The following is a 17,623-nucleotide window of genomic DNA, read 5'->3' as shown; positions in this document are numbered from 1 at the left end:
ATGGCATTTATTAAGCTCTTACTATGTGCAAAGCACTGTTCTAAGCACTGGGGAGGTTACCAGGTGATCAGGTTGTCCCACAGGGGGGCTCACAGTCTTAATCCCCATTTTACTGATGAGATAACTGAGGCACAGAGAAGTTAAATGACTTGCCCAAAGTCACACGGCTGACAATTGGCAGAGCCGGGACTTGAACCCATGACCTCTGACTCCAAAGCCCATGCTCCCACTCCACCCTCAGACCCAGCAGCACTTTTGTACATATCTTTGATTATACATTGCAAATTGTTTATATTGATGTCCGTCTCCCCCTCTAGACTGTAAACCCATTTTGGGCAGGGAATGTGTCTACTAACTGTTGCATTGTACTCTCCGAAGCACTTGGTAATAATAATAAGAATATAATAATAATAATAATAATAATAATAATAATATTTGTTAAGTGCTTACTATGTACCAAACACTGTTCTAAGTGCTGGGGTGGATACAGGGTAATCAGGTTGTCCCACGTGGGGCTCATATTTTTAATCCCCATTTTACAGATGAGGTAACTGAGGCAGAAAAAATTTAAGGGCTTGCCCAAGGTCACACAGCGGACAAGTGGCAGAGCCGGTATTAGAACCCACGTCCTCTGACTCCCAAGCCTGGGCTCTTTCCACTAAGCCATGCTGCTTTTCTGTACGTGGAGAAGCAGCATGGCTCGGTGGAAAGAGCACGGACTCTGGAGTTGGAGGTCATGGGTTCAAATTCAGGCTCCGCCACTTGTCAGCTGTGTGACTTTGGGCAAGTCACTTCACTTCTCTGGGCCTCAGTTTCTTCATCTGTAAAATGGGGACGAAGACTGTGAGCCCCACATGGGACAACCTGATTACCGTGTATCCCCCCAGCGCTTAGAACAGTGCTTTGCACATAGTAAGCGCTTAATAAATGCCATCATTATTATTATTATGGTGCTCTGCACACAAGTGCTCAATAAATAATAATAATAATAATAATGGCATTTATTAAGCGTTTACTATGTGCAAAGCACTGTTCTAAGTGCTGGGGAGGTTACAAGGTGATCAGGTTGCCCCATGGGGGGCTCACAGTCTTCATCCCCATTTTACAGATGAGGGAACTGAGGCCCAGAGAAGTTAAGTGACTTGCCCAAAGTCACACAGCTGACAGAATACCACTGTTCATGTTGCTGATGACGACAAAGGAGCTCTCAACTGCGTTCTTACCCCAGCAAAATCCTCAACTTTAACTCTGCTGACAGAAGATCACTCAGACGGGAAAAATCACCTTACCATAAATCGGCAATTTCTTTCATTCATTCATTTAGTTGTATTTATTAAGCGCTTACCGTGTGCAGAGTATAATACAACAATAAAGAGTGAAAATCCCTGCCCACAACAAACTCACAGTCTAGAAGCGGGGGAGATAGACATTAATACAAATAAATCAAATTGCAGATATATATATATATATATATATATATATATATATATATATATATATATATATATATATATAAGTACTGGGGGGCTGGGAGAAGGGGGAAGAGCAAAGAGAGCAAGTCAGGGCGATGCAGAAGGGAGTGGGAGAAGAGGAAAGGGGGACTTAGGGAAGGCTTCTTGGAGGAGATGTGCCTTCGATAAGGCTTTGAAGGGAGGGAGAGTCATTGTCTGTCGTATTTGAGGAGGGAGGGCATTCCAGGCCAGAGGCAGGACATGGGCCAAGAGTCAATCAATCAATCAATCGTATTTATTGAGCGCTTACCGTGTGCAGAGCACTGTACTAAGTGCTTGGGAAGTACAAGCTGGCAACATATAGAGACGGTCCCTACCCAACAGTGGGCTCACAGTCTAAAAGGGGGAGACAGAAAACAAAACCAAACATACTAACAAAATAAAATAAATAGAATAGATATGTACAGTAAAATAAATAAATAGAGTAATAAATATGTACAAACATATATACAGGTGCTGTGGGGAAGGGAAGGAGGTAAGATGGGGGGATGGAGAGGGGGGCGAGGGGGAGAGGAAGGAAGGGGCTCAGTCTGGGAAGGCCTCCTGGAGGAGGTGAGCTCTCAGTAGGGCTCGGTGGGGAGATTGAGACATAAACACTAGTAATGGGCAGAAATCCTCTGTAGGTTCAAGTCAGTATGGTGTAAGTGTGAGCAATGGCATAGTATATATCAATCATAGCATATATCATAGTATTATAGAGAAGCAGCGTGGCTCAGTGGAAAGAGCCCGGACTTTGGAGTCAGAGGTCAGGGGTTCAAATCCCTGCTCCGCCACTTGTCAGCTGTGTGACTTTGGGCAAGTCATTTAACTTCTCTGGGCCTCAGTTCCCTCATCTGTCAAATGGGAATTAAGACTGTGAGCCCCTCGTGGGACAACCTGATCACCTTGTAACCTCCCCAGTGCTTAGAACAGTACTTTGCACATAGTAAGCGCTTAATAAAGTAACATTACTTTAAAGTAACATTACTTAACATAGTAAGCGCTTCCCCTTCTAGACTGTGAGCCCACTGTTGGGTAGGGACCGTCTCTATATGTTGCCAGCTTGTACTTCCCAAGCGCTTAGTACAGTGCTCTGCACGCAGTAAGTGCTCGATAAATACGATTGAATGAATGAATGAATGAATGAATGAATGAGTAAAGGCCATCATTATTATATCATCCATCTGTCAGGGGAGAAACAGGGCCTAGCAGAGAGAGCATGGGCCTGGGATTCAGAACAACCTGGGCTCTAATCCCAGCTCCGTTATTTGTCTGCTGTCACTTAACTTCTCTGTGCCTCAGTTGCCTCATCTGTAAAATGATTAATAATAATAATTATTATTATTATGGTATTTGCTTACTCTATACCAGGCACCGTAGTAAGCACTGCGGTGGATTCAAGCAAATCGGGTTAGACACAGTCTCTGTCCCATGTGGGGCTCACTGTCTAAATCCCCATTTTACAGGTGAGGGCACTGAGGCACAAGGAACCAAAGTGACTTGTCCAATGCCACAGAGCAGGCAAGTGGCAGAGTCAGGATTAGAACCCATGACCTTCTGACTCCCAAGCCCCGGCTCTACCCACTAATAATAATAATAATGTTGGTATTTGTTAAGTGCTTACTGTGTGCCAAGCACTGTTCTAAGCGCTGGGGTAGATACAAGGTGATCAGGTTGCCCCACGTGGGGCTCACAGTCTTCATCCCCATTTTACAGATGAGGGAACTGAGACCCAGAGAAGTGAAGGGACTTGCCCAGAGTCACACAGCTGACAAGTGGCGGAGCCGGGATTTGAACCCATGACCTCTGACTCCATAGCCCGTGCTCTTTCCGCTGAGCCACGCTGCTTCTCTACACTATCAATCAATCAATCAATCGTATTTATTGAGCGCTTACTGTGTGCAGAGCACTGTACTAAGCGCTTGGGAAGTACAAATTGGCAACATATAGAGATGGTCCCCACCCAACAGTGGGCTCACAGTCTAGAAGGGGGAGACAGAACAAAACAAAACATATTAACAAAACAAAATAGAATAGATATGTACAAGTAAAATAAATAAATAGAGTAATAAATACGTACAAACATTCATTCATTCATTCAATGGTATTTATTGAGCGCTTACTGTGTGCAGAGCACTGTACTAAGCGCTTGGGAAGTACAAGTTGGCAACATATACAGACGGACCCTACCCAGCAAAGGGTTCACAGTCTACCATGTTGCTCCTGTGAGCCCAAGTGGGACGGGGACTATGTCCAATCTGATTAACATGCATCTACCCCAGCACTTAGAACAGTGCTTGACCTACAGTAAGCACTTAAAAATATTATTATTACTATTATTATTATTATTATTATATGCCACGGAATCTGTTTACACATAAAATCATTCCATTCTCCAGAATTCCTTGCTGGTAGGATTCTGCTCCTGTCTGAACGAGTTATCAATCAGTGGTATTTATAGAGTGCTTAATAATAATGGCATTTATTAAGCATTTACTATGTGCAAAGCACTGTTCTAAGCACTGGGCTTACTGTGGTGGAGGGCACTGTACCAGGAAACAGCAAGGCCTAGTGGTTAGAGCGCAAGTCTGGGAGTTGGAAGGATCTGGGTTCTAATCCCATCTCCACCACTTGTCTGTTCTGTGACCTTGAGCAAGTCCCTTCACTTCTCTTTGCCTCAGTCACCTCCTCTGTAAAATGGGGATGAAGACTGTGAACCTCATGTGGGACAGGGACTGTATCCAATCTGGTAACCTTCTAGCCACCCCAGTACGTAGAACAGTGCTTGACACATAGTAAGCGCTTAACAAATACCATCGTCATCACAACACAGAAAGGAAAGTGTGAGGAAAGGGGGAACGGGAAAGAAAACTCCGATGGATAAAAAAAGAGGTACACAAACACAAAGGTAGGGATGACTTAAATGATTGTGGACAGAGACCGTGTCCAACCTCTTTATCTTCAATCTACCCCAGTGCTTAGCGCAGAGTAAGCGCTTAACAGATACCATAAAAAAAAAACATGAAGATACCCAGAGACATGGAGAGAAATGGAAATAAAGAGGCACAGAAACAGAATCAGTAAGATAAAGACGGGGAAAACTAGAGGCTGAATCTCAATCGGCGATAGACACATCAGCTATACCCTAGCCAGACAACTTTGTACTTATTAAAAATACCCAGCTATAAATAGAAGTGAAATAAATAAACACGGCATAAGCGAACGTGTTGAGAAGGCTAGCTCCCTCGGTATCCGAAGCGCTGATACAGGAAACTGGGAAAATCAGAGGAACAACGGCTAGAATCCAGATCTGCCATCCACTCACTGCTTGACTTGGAGCAGATTGTCTCCGTTGGCTAATTTTGAAAGAGGGGTTGTCTTCCCCTCTCACATTTGTCATGAGAAACAAAAAATACGTCACCATTTCATTCCGGGCCATTTGGCCTTGGAGTGCTGGTCTTAAAACTAGTCGAATGAATAATAATGGTGGTATCTGTTAAGCGCTTACTACGTGCCAAGCACTGTTCTAAGCACTGGGGTAGATACAAGGTAATCAGGTTGTCCCACGTGGGGCTCACAGTCTTAATCCCCATTTTCCAGATGAGAGAACTGGGGCACAGAGAAGTTAAGTGGCTTGCCCAAGGTCACACAGCAGACAAGCGGCCGAGTCGGGATTAGAACCCATGACCTCTGACTCCCAAGCCCGGGCTCTTTCCACTGAGCCACGCTGCTTAGAGTTCTTCAAATCGCCCCTGCGACAACCTTAATCGGGCCACGTGATCCATCAATTAATAGTACTGAGTCACTCAATCGTATTTATTGAGTGCTTACTGCGTGCAGAGCACTGTACTAAGCGCTTGGGAGAGTACCATATAACAAAAAACAGACACATCCCCTGCCCACAACGAGCTTACACTGGCCGCATGCTCCCAGCCCTACTGAGAGCTCACCTCCTCCAGGAGGCCTTCCCAGACTGAGCCCCCTCCTTCCTCTCCCCCTCCTCCCCCTCTCCATCCCCCCCTCCTTCCCTTCCCCACAGCACCTGTATATATGTATATATGTTTGTACGGATTTATTACTCTATTTATTTTACTTGTACATATCTATTCTGTTTATTTTATTTTGTTAGTATGTTTGGTTTTGTTCTCTGTCTCCCCCTTCTAGACTGTGAGCCCGCTGTTGGGTAGGGACCGTCTCTATGTGTTGCCAACTTGTACTTCCCAAGCGCTTAGTACAGTGCTCTGCACACAGTAAGCGCTCAATAAATATGATTGATTGATTGATTGATTGACTTACGATAAGCCCCTGGAAGAGAACAACCGAGGTGAAAGTTCCAAACCCTACCCTCGAGGGGCTTCCAGTCTGAAGGAAGAGACATAAAGGGAGAGGAGCAGCGTGGCTTGGCTTAGTGGAAAGAGCACGGGTTTGGGAGTCAGAGGACATGGGTTCTAATCCCCGCTCTGCCCCTTCTCAGCTGGGTGACCTTGGGCAAGCCACTCCACTTAACTTCTCTGTGCCTCAGTTCCCTCATCTGTAAAATGGGGATGAAGACTGTGAGCCCCACGTGGGACAACCTGATCACCTTCTATCTCCCCCAGCGCTTAGAACAGTGCTTGGCACATAGTAAGCACTTAGCAAATACCATTATTATTATTATTATTATTATTATTATTATTATTTACTGAAAGGGGAAAGAATGGAAAGATGAGGAGAGGTGAATAAGTCAGCGTCTCAAGAGAAGAGTATGTAAATCGACGTGGACCAAAATGCTGCAGGTGGCAGTGAGCGCCTCTTCATGACAGGTCTCCCCCTTCTAGACAGGTTGCCTAGGTTGTACTTCCCAAGCGCTTAGTACAGTGCTGTGCACACAGTAAGCGCTCAATAACTACGATTGAATGAATGAATGAATGACAGAAGAGAGGACACAACATGGAGAGAAGACGTGCTCTGGGGATAACCTATATCAACCAATCAGTGGTGTTTGAGTGCTTACTGCACGCAGAGCACTGTACTAAGCGCTTGGGAGAGTACAATTCAAATGAGTTGGTAGATACTTTCCCTACCCATAGCCGGTTACAGTGTAGAGGGAGAGACAGATGTTGACATAATTATAGAAGCAGCATGGCTCAGTGGAAAGAGTACAGGCTTTGGAGTCAGAGGTCAGGGGTTCAAATCCCGGCTCCGCCAATTGTCAGCTATGTGACAGGGGCTAGTCACTTAACTTCTTTGAGCCTCAGTTCCCTCATCTGCAAAATGGGGATTAAGACTGTGAGCCCCACAGGGGACAACCTGATCACCTTGTATCCCCCCAGCGCTTAGAACAATGCTTTGCACATAGTAAGCGCTTAATAAATGTTATCATTATTATTAACAGTGCTTCGCACATAGTAAGCGCTTAACAAATGTCATTATTATTATTATTGCATAATAATTAATATAATAATATAACATATTATATAATATAATTATATAATATAATTAATTATTATATAATAATTAAGATGATATAATGATATAGTATGATCATTATTGTAATAATAATTATACTATATTATTATAATAATAATACCTAAATTACCTAGGCACCACCTAAATTAGGGAAATGAAAAGTTCAAGACACAGGCCTGGAGCACACCATTATGGATTGGACTCAAACAATCTAAAGGATCATAGAAAGCACTTACAGCCTATAAAGAGTTTTCCTCAGTTCCTTCCTCACTTTGGTATCACAGTTATACTGTACTCTCCCAAGCGCTTAGTGCAGTCTCTGCAAACAGTGAGCGCTCAGTAAATACGACAATGAATGAATGAATGAATGAATGAGAGTGAAGGCAGAGAGCATGAGAAGCTTGAAGCCGGACAGTACCCTGGGCGGGAGAAAATTGGCGGGTCATATTTCCTAGGCTGCCCCATTGGAAACAAACCCGGAGACGGACTCTATTTTGCTCTTCCAGATCTCTGGAAGATGACGAGACGGATGAACCCGCCCCTCCCTCCGAACTTGGACACAAGGGAGATGTGCCAGTTACCTCAAACCTTTCCGAGAAATCTGCCAAGCTCCCCTCAATGGATGAGGAATAGCTGCCACGGGTATTTCCTTGTGAAGAGCGACGACGCCGTGTTTTGTTATAATGCACTTCCAAGTCTACCATTTCTACAGATGTGTACTCGCCTTGGGTTAACCTAAAATGGCTTTGTGCGATGACTGTGGTATTGCGCATACTTTATGACGGGCTCCCTTCCGATTTCCTCCTTCCCTGGTGCCCATTTCCTGAAAATAACAGAATTGAAAAGGGTCTCTGCCATTTCTCACCGGTTGAAGCCGTTCTAATCGGGATTGTACCGGCCTCTTGTTCCCATTGCATTTATCGGGATCGGTCTAGACACGGATATCATCCGTCAGCTCTCGCGGGAGGACCTGGCTCACGTGAAAAAAAGAAAATAGACACATCCAAATCGTAGAAATTAAAAAAGTAGGCACAAAGAGAGTCCATCAATGAGCACTCCAGAGTTTACTTGACCCCTTGGAAGCCTTCTTCGAAGATAACTTCTCTAACAAAGACCTTGTTTCCTGTTTGTTGTACGTTGATGATTAATGCCAACGCTGCCAAACCGCTAAAGTCACTTTATCCCTAGGTGTCCCAGACAACTGTTGGGAGCAACGGACCTTTATTTTCAAGTTCCTTCCTTTGAAATTCTTCTTCCTCCCCCCACCTCCCTCAAGGAAGAAGAAAGACTTTCAACTGCTAGAGCCCTGGTGAAAATTTTCAGGAAGGAAACAGGTTTGAAATCAAGAAAGTCAAATTCTGGGCAGAATTCTGGCTCAAAGGCTGGACTCTAGTTGAATTTCTATTGAAATAACCTAAGGATTTAGGGTTTTGTTTTCTTTGGGCGGAGGTCTGGGGGAGTGGGGTGGAGGGAAGGGGTAAGGACTTTTTAAACTGTGAGCCCGTCGTTGGGTAGGGACTGTCTCTTTATGTTGCCAAATTGTACTTTTCAAGCACTTAGTACAGTGCTCTGCACACAGTAAGCGCTCAATAATTACAATTGAATGAATAAAGAAAGAGAAAATCAGCCCTTGGATAGGAAATTTAACAAGCTGGATGATCCAGAATCTCTTCACCCACAGTTCGCTTCCTGGTAAGGGATAAGAAATGAAAGCCATCCATGAAAACCTCTGCCATGTGAATGTATTATTTCCCCCAATTAGTATACTAACGATTGTTATTTTTCCTTTCCAAATGTAGAATTTCTCTTCCCACCCAGGTCATCTGCCCACTCACTACACTTCTCTGGGCCTCAGTTACCTCAGCTGTAAAATGAGGATTAAGACTGTGAGCCCCACGTGGGACAACCTGATCACCTTGTATCCCCCCAGCACTTAGAACAGTGCTTTGCACATAGTAAGTGCTTAATAAATGCCATCATTAGTATTATTAATGTTACACATGGATGGTGACCGTAGCAGTGGAGAGTCTGACCAAAGTAGACATTCAAATACTACTGAAGCAGCGTGGCTCAGTGGAAAGAGCCCGGGCCTAGGAGCCAGAGGTCATGGGTTCGAATCCCGGCCCCGCCGCTTGCCAGCTGGGTGACTTTGGGCAAGCCCCTTAACTTCTCTGTGCCTCAGTTACCTCATCTGGAAAATGGGGATTAAAACTGTGAGCCCCATGTGGGACAACCTGATCACCTTGTATCCCCCCCCAGCGCTTAGAACAGTGCTTGGTACATAGTAAGCGCTTAAATACCGTCATTATTATTATTATCACTGGCCTTTTGAGGAAAACCAACTTGCAATTTCCTAGGACCCCGAAGGCACGTGAAAGTATTTACCACTGGAAGGAATTTTTCAGGAAACAGTACAATGGTCAATGATTATATTATCGGTTACTATTTTTTCCTCCTTTAAGAGAAGGAACACAGAGAGTGGAAATAGGCAACATAAACGCTGGAATTCTGCAGTAAATCGACTCTTGGTTACCTGTTCTAATGTAAAGGCTGGTAGGACGTGAACAATGGAAAGGACAGGCAAAAGCTGCTCCTTTGCCATCAAAATCTTCAACCTCTCAACCGCCAAATGCTTTCTGAGAGCGACCTAATACACAATGAATAATTATGGTATTTGTGAAGCGCTCACTACGTGCTATGCAATTATTCTAAAAAGCGGCCAAACTCACTAAGGTGAGCTTTGCGGTCCTCTGTCTGCCCTCCTCTCTCCCCGAAATTCAGGTGGACGGACCGATGAGCAGCGACGTGTACCAAAAAGGGGGCAAAAGCAGGAAAACGAAAACAGGAGAAAGAGTCCGAATAGTAACCGGCCATCAGATGGGCCTAAATTATCAAGAATTAGCTGCCTTCAGAGGCAAAGCCAGCTTTCCCCTGTTCTTTCAGCTGTTTCAGAACCTGAGGATCCTACCCTCCTACTTGAAAAACGGCCTTTGGCTTAACTTAAAACTTCTCCGCGACAACCTGTTTCCGCATTTCGGAGCTAATGCATGTGTTAAGTGGGAGAGAGCTACAGAAGACACTGAGGGTAACGTGTGTAATACTTTCTGGTTCTCCAGGATTGAGTTTATAGACTTTTGCCCCTTTCTGATGTTCCTGGGGATGAAAGCAGCAGCTTTTGAGTTTGCATGGTATGGCCGGAAAAAAAAATGCCCGGCTTTTCTAGAAATTAAGTCGAATCGACGTTTCGACATGTGAGTTCATTTAGTTAACAAGTTCTTTTCCTAAGCTGACTCAGGAAAAATAAAACTGTAATTAAGCTCTGAATTTAAAAGCAATACGAGTTGGATTGGGGCTTTTTACCTCACTTTCACTTCCTTCTGACTGCCTCCCTTAATTTTTCCTGGCTTTTGTTTATGGTGTATACTTTGAAGATTAATTTTGCCTTTTATTCTGTAAAGTAATGAAAAAGTGCAACTGCCAATGCATTCTGTTTAAGAATGACTAAGAGTAATAATGAAATTTTCTTCAGGTCTAAACTCTTGTCTTTAGAAAAACGCAGATATCGTGTATCGGGAACTCAGCTCTTTTTGGCCCTGCCACCACGTGGCAGTATTTTTTAAATAGATTATGTAGAGTGCCAAGATATCACGCTTTTGATAAGGATAAAGAAAGTTCAATCTGTTTTGATTTCTGAGAGCAAAGGTATTCCAATGGAACTAATGTAGTGTAGTGGGTTTGACTTTCCGCTTTAAAAAAAATAAAGCTGCAGAAAAATCCATAAAACTAAACCTCATGCTGACAGATTCTCCACTTGATGATAGTTCTATTTATGACACCTTAATTCCATGCAAAAAGGTGTTTGTTACCCTACCAAAAATGAGTGTGGACAATAACCAACTAATAGCTCTACATAAGGTTTCAAATCTTTTCCATTCATTGTAACCTGTTCTGTTGTCACATGATCGGATAACGTGTGTGATTTGCCGATATAGTTTTAAGACTTTTGTGTTGGCATGGCTTTGTAATGATTGATTTGCTTCATGTCTACCTTTTTTGAAAAGAAAATAAAGTTAAAAAAAAAAAAAGATTCCCATTCACCCCACGGAGCTCGTTGCAGACTGCTCTTCGTTTTTCCCCCATACTGGATATTCTTGCAATGGATTTGAGTATGTATTGTCTAAAATGAAAAATAAATTCATTTTACAAGATATATTAATGTACATTAAAATATTCTAAATGTAATTTGAGGAGAGCTGAATACCTATGTGATGTATTGAACCTCACCATTCTGTAAGAGGGCTTTGAAAGCCAGTGTTACGGATAAGGGAGGTTGGGGGGGTGCACATTTTATTTTTTACAGCAGTTTTTCATGAAAATCTACTTTTTTTCAGCCTTTTGCGGCACGGGATGTTTTGAAGCATTGTACTGTACTCTCCCAAAGGGCTTAATTAGATTAGCGTATTTTGGACACATAATCCAAGTGTCCAGCGCTGCCACGCTGAGGCAGCGTGGCTCAGTGGGAAAAGCATGGGCTTTGGAGTCAGAGGTCATGGGTTCAAATCCTGGCTCCGCCAATTGTCAGCTGTGTGACCTTGGGCAAGTCACTTAACTTCTTGGAGCCTCAGTTACCTCATCTGTAAAATGGGGATGATGACTGTGAGCCCCATGCGGAACAACCTGATCACCTTGTATCCCCCCCAGCGCTTAGAACAGTGCTTTGCACATAGTAAGCGCTTAACAAATGCCATCATTATTATAAGAGAAGCAGCGTGGCTCAGTGGAAAGAGCCCGGGCTTTGGAGTCAGAGGTCATGGGTTCAAATCCCAGCTCTGCCACTTGTCAGCTGTGTGACTTTGGGCAAGTCACTTAACTTCTCTGGGCCTCAGGTCCCTCATCTGTAAAATGGGGATTAAGACTGTGAACCCCCCGTGGGACAACCTGATCACCTTGTAACCTACCCAGCGCTTAGAACAGTGCTTTGCACATAGTAAGCGCTTAATAAATGCCATTATTATTATTATTATTATTATTATAATTGGGGCATTAATTCTCTGGAGAAGACACTAATGCTAGAAAAAGTCCAGGGAAAATAAGGAAGAGGCAGACCAGCAACTAGATGGATAGAAACCATACCAACGATAAGGTAAGAGCCGTTAGAAAGGTTATGGATTATGGCAAAAGACGGGATATTCTGGAGAAAATATATCCACAGAGTTACTATGAGTTGGAAATGACTCGACGGCACTTGATGATAATAATAAACGCTTAGTACAGTGCTCTGCACATAGTACGTGCTCAATAAATGTTGCCAACTTGTACTTCCCAAGCGCTTAGTACAGTGCTCTGCACACAGTAAGTGCTCAATAAATATGATTGAATGAATGAATGAATGAATGAATGAATACTATCATGTGCTGTTAACATAAAGATTAACTGGAACCCCAGGGCCACAGATCAAATTTAGATATAAAGGAAGATAACATTAAGTGTTTAACCAAATGCCATAATAACGATAATAATAATAAGCAGATACTTGGCTACAGACCCCCGCTTTTAGGTTTAATTCAGCATTAGAAAAATTCAACAGACTCCTCAAAATTAGTTCTACAAAGTAGTTGAAAGAGTAGAAATAATAAGGGGAAATACGAAGAATGCAGTTTTGGAAGAGAATGTCAATTCGAATGGGTATTTAGGGGGCTCTAAATGTCCTCTATGTAAAGGGCATTTACAACCACCCTGGGCAGCAACAAGAAACTGCAGCAATGACTTGCTCCCTTTATTCATGCCCCCTCCCCACCCCAGCATTTATTGTGCCTATCTGTAATTGTATATATTTAATGCCTGTCTCCCCCTCAGACTGTAAGCTCGTTGTGGGTAGGGAATGTATCTGTTTTATTGTTTTATCGTTCCCTTCCAGGTGCTTAGTACAGTGCCCTGCACACAGTAAGTGTTCAATAAATACAATTGATTGATTGATGAGACAGGTTCAAAAACCTGGCAGAGGAAGGTTACGAGGGCTCAATTTGAGGACGCAGTTTCTGTGATGCAACAAAGAATTCAGGAGATTGGCAAAAAATATGCAGAAAATAATCACTCCTGCCATTACATTTATGCAACCCAATTGGATTGAAGTTTGGAGGCACTGTACAGTGGTCGGGGGGAAGGAGGAGGGAAGAGGGAGGAAGATTCAACAGGCCCCCTGTCCTCCTTCCCTAAATAATAATGTTGGTATTTGTTAAGTGCTTACTATGTGCAAAGCACTGTTCTAAGCGCTGGGGGAGATACAAGGTGATCAGGTTGTCCCACGTGGGGCTCACAGTCTTCATCCCCATTTTACAGATGAGGGAACTGAGGCCCAGAGAAGTGAAGTGACTTGCCCAAAGTCACACAGCTGACAAGTGGCGGAGCTGGGATTTGAACCCATGACCTCTTGACTCCAAAGCCCGGGCTCTTTCCACTGAGCCATGCTGCTTCTCTATTCACTTCGAAATACCAAAGGGCTTCAATATGGTATTTCTTAAGGTGTGTCAACCGCTGGGATAGATACAAGTCGACCTGGACAGACACCATCCCTTTCCCACATGAGGCGCACAGCCAATACTCATTTTTCAAATGAGGAAACTGAGGCAGAGAGAATAATAATAATAATGATGGCATTTGTTAAGCGCCAATTGCCAGCTGTGTGACTTTTGGCAAGTTACTTCACTTCTCTGAGCCTCAGTTACTTCATCTGTAAAATGGGGATGAAGACTGTGAGCCCCAGGTGGGACAATGTGATCACCTTGTATCCTCCCCAGCGCTTAGAACAGTGCCTTGTACATAGTAAATGCTTAACAAATAATAATAATAATAATAATGATGATGGCATTTATTAAGTGCTTACTATGTGCCAAGCATTCATTCATTCAATTGTATTTATTGCGCGCTTACTGTGTGCAGAGCACTGTACTAAGCGCTTGGGAAGTACAAGTCGGCAACGTCTAGAGACGATCCCTACCCAACAACGGGCTCACAGTCTAGAGGGGGGAGACACAACAAAACATGTGGACAGCACTGTTCTAAGCACTGGGAAGGATATAAGGTGATCAGATTGTCCCACATGGGGCTCACAGTCTTCATCCCCATTTTACAGATGAAGTAACCGAGGCTCAGAGAAGTGAAGTGACTTGCCCAAGATCACACAGCAGACACATGGCGGAGCCGGGATTGGAACCCATGACCTCTGACTCCCAAGCCCGGGCGCTTTCCCCTGAGCCACGCTGCTTCTAAGTGAAGTGACTTGCCTAAAGTCACACAGCAAGCAAGTAGCAGAGCTGGAATTAGAACCCAGCTCCTTTGACAACTAAGACCCTTGTTCTTTCATTCATTCATTCATTCAATCGTATTTATTGAGCACTTACTGTGTGCAGAGCACTGTACTAAGCGCTTGGGAAGTCCAAGTTGGCAACATCTAGAGACGGTCCCTACCCAACAGTGGGCTCACAGTCTAGAAAGGGGAGACAGACAACATTCATTCATTCATTCATTCAATCGTATTTATTAATAGTATTTATTAATCGTATTTATTAATAGTGGGCTCTTTTAGACTGTGAGCCCACTGTTGGGTAGGGGCTGTCTCTATATGTTGCCAACTTGTACTTCCCAAGCGCTTAGTACAGTGCTCTGCACACAGTAAGCGCTCAATAAATACGATTGATGATGATGATGATGATTTATTGCCACTAGGCCACATTGCTTCCACCTTCTTTTTCTTCTCCTACTACCTTCCAGCAGTTGAGGTGATTGAGTGCCCAAGAACGCAAGTGGACAGGTGATTTTTAATTGCCTATTTAAGGCTGAGAATGAAGTAGCGTAGCCTACTGGAAAAAAGCATGGGCCCGAGAGCCGGAAAACGTGAATTCTAAGCCCAGCTTCACCATCTGCCCACCGTGTGACCTTGGGCAAGTCACTTAACTTCTCTGTGCCTCGTTTTCCTCGACAGTAAAATCATCAATCATATTTATTGAGCGCTTACTGTGTGCAGAGCACTGTACTAAGCGCTGGGGAAGTGCAAATTGGCAACATATAGAGACAGTCCCTACCCAACAGTGGGCTCACAGTATAAAAGGGGGAGACAGAGAACAAAACCAAACATACTAACAAAATAAAATAAATGGAACAGATATGCACAAATAAAATAAATAAATAGAGAAAATGAGGATTCGATACTTGTTCTCCCGTCTTAGAATGTGAGCCCCAAGAGGAACAGGGATAATAATAATAATAATAATAATAATAATAATAATAATAATAATAATAAAAATTTTGGTATTTGTAAGCGCTTACTATGTGCCAAGCATTCACTCATTCAGTCGTATTTACTGAGCACTTACTGTGTGCAGAGCACTGTACTAAGCGCTGGGGAAGTCCAAGTTGGCAACATATAGAGACGGTCCCTACCCAACAGTGGGCTCACAGTCTAGCAGGGGGAGACAGATGACAAAACAAAACATATTAACAAAATAAAATAAATAGAATAAATATGTACAAATAAAATAGAGTGATAAATACGTACAAACATATATACATATATACAAGTGCTGGGGGGAGGGGAAGGAGGTAAGGCGGGGGGGATGGGGAGGGGGAGGAGGGGGCTCAGTCATTCATTCAATCATATTTATTGAGTGAGCCCCCTTTTAGATTGTGAGTCCACTGTTGGGTAGGGACTGTCTCTGTGTGTTGCCAACTTGTACTTCCCAAGCGCTTAGTACAGTGCTCTGCACACAGTAAGTGCTCAATAAATACGACGATGATTGATGATGATGCAGAGCACTGCACCAAGCGCTTGGGAAGTACAAGTCAGCAACATAGAGAGGCGGTCTCTAAGCGCTGGGGGAGATACAAGGTAATCAGGTTGTCCCCCATGGGGCTCACTCACAGTCTTAATCCCCATTTTCCAGATGAAGGAACTGAGGCATAGAGAAGTTAAGTGACTTGCCCAAAGCCACACACCTGATAATAATAATAATAATGGCATTTATTAAGCGCTTACTATATGCAAAGCACCACTGATAATTGGCAGAGCCAGGATTAGAACCCGTGACCTCTGACTCCCAAGCCCGGGCTCTTTCCACTGAGCCACGCTGCTTCTCAGCGATTGCTTCTCAGGGATTACACCACAGGGAAGCAGCGTGGCTCAGTGGAAAGAGCCCGGGCTTTGGAGTCAGAGGTCATGGGTTCAAATCCCAGCTCCTCCAACTGTCAGCTGTGTGACTTTGGGCAAGTCACTTCACTTCTCCGGGCCTCAGTTCCCACATCAGTAAAATGGGGATTAAGACTGTGAGCCCCCAGTGGGAAAACCTGATCACCTTGTAACCTCCCCAGTGCTTAGAACAGTGCTTCGCACATAGTAAGCGCTTAATAAATGCCATCATTATTATTCACTCATTCAATCGTATTTATTGAGCACTTACTGAGCGCTTGGAAAGTATATTTCGGCAACAGATAGGGACAATCCCTACCCAACAACAGGCTCACAGTGTCCAACCTGATTAATTTGGATCTACCCCAGGGCTTGTAAGTACTTGATGAGAAGCAGCGTGGCTCAGTGGAAAGAGCCCAGGCTTTGGAGTCAGAGGTCATGGGTTCGAATTCCAGCTCCACCACGTCTGCTGTGTGACCTTGGGCAAATCACTTAACTTCTCTGAGCCTCAGTTACCTCATCTGTAAAATAGGGATTAAGACTGTGAGCCCCCCCGTTGGACAACCTGATCACCTTGTAACCTCCCCAGTGCTTAGAACAGTGCTTTGCACATAGTAAGCGCTTAATAAATCCCATTATTATTATTATTGATGTAAAAAAATACCATAATGAAATATTATTATTGTTGTTCTTTGTTTTCTCCAAACATTCTCTTCTTGGAAAGGGGTAGCAAGCAATCTTTACATTAGAGAAGGAGCAAAGCCTGGTGGAAAGAGCCTTGGCATCAGAAGACCAGGGGGCTGCTCATGGCGCTAACTTTTGCCTGTTGCATGACTTGGGGCAAGTCATTTCAGTCGTATTTATTGAGCGCTGTGTGCAGAACACTGTACTAAGCGCTTGCGAGAGGACAACAGAACAATATAACAGCCACATTCCCTGCCCACAATGAGTTTACAGTCTAGAGGGGGACAGATATTAATACTGGATTTCTCGGTGCCTGTTTCCTTAGTGGGAGGACCTCCAGTCTCCATCCCTCTTAGAGTACAAGTACCATATGACACAAATCTGTATCTGCTAATAATAATAATAATAATAATAATAATGGTATTTGTTAAGCACTTTCTATGTGCAAAGCACTATTCTAAGCGCTGGGGGGGATACAAGGTGATCAGGTTGTCCCACTTGGGGCTCACAATCTTAATCCACATTTTACAGATGAGATAACTGAGGCACAGAGAAGTGAAGTGACTTGCCCAAAGTCACACAGCTGACAATTGGCGGAGCCGGAATTTGAACCCATGACCTCTGACTCTACAGCCTGTGCTCTTTCCACTGAGCCACACTGCTTCTCGTGCGCTTCTCATGCACATTTCCCTGCCCACAATGAGTTTACAGTCTAGAGGGGGAGAGACATTAATATTGGATTTCTCTGTGCCTCAGTTTCCTTAGGGGGAGGACCTCCGGTCTCCATCCTTCTTAGAGTGCAAGTACCATATGACACAAA

The 17,623-nt window shown here is 43.8% G+C and overlaps 1 protein-coding gene across 3 annotated transcripts in view; it reads left to right on the top strand.

Moving 5' to 3' along the window:
• PPP2R3A (protein phosphatase 2 regulatory subunit B''alpha) overlaps window positions 1-7,571 on the top strand; it is a 140,192-nt gene extending 132,621 nt beyond the window's left edge. For all 3 annotated transcript variants that reach the window (XM_038749836.1, XM_038749842.1, XM_038749841.1), the window contains exon 13: window positions 7,445-7,571. In XM_038749836.1, the coding sequence (XP_038605764.1) occupies window positions 7,445-7,571 (127 nt within the window). The remainder of the gene's footprint in view (window positions 1-7,444) is intronic.
• Window positions 7,572-17,623: the final 10,052 nt, after the last annotated feature.

This window comes from Tachyglossus aculeatus, chromosome 1, assembly GCF_015852505.1.
Source record: "Tachyglossus aculeatus isolate mTacAcu1 chromosome 1, mTacAcu1.pri, whole genome shotgun sequence".
Taxonomy (NCBI): Eukaryota; Metazoa; Chordata; class Mammalia; order Monotremata; family Tachyglossidae; genus Tachyglossus; species Tachyglossus aculeatus.
This window is presented reverse-complemented; position numbering and strand designations above follow the sequence as displayed.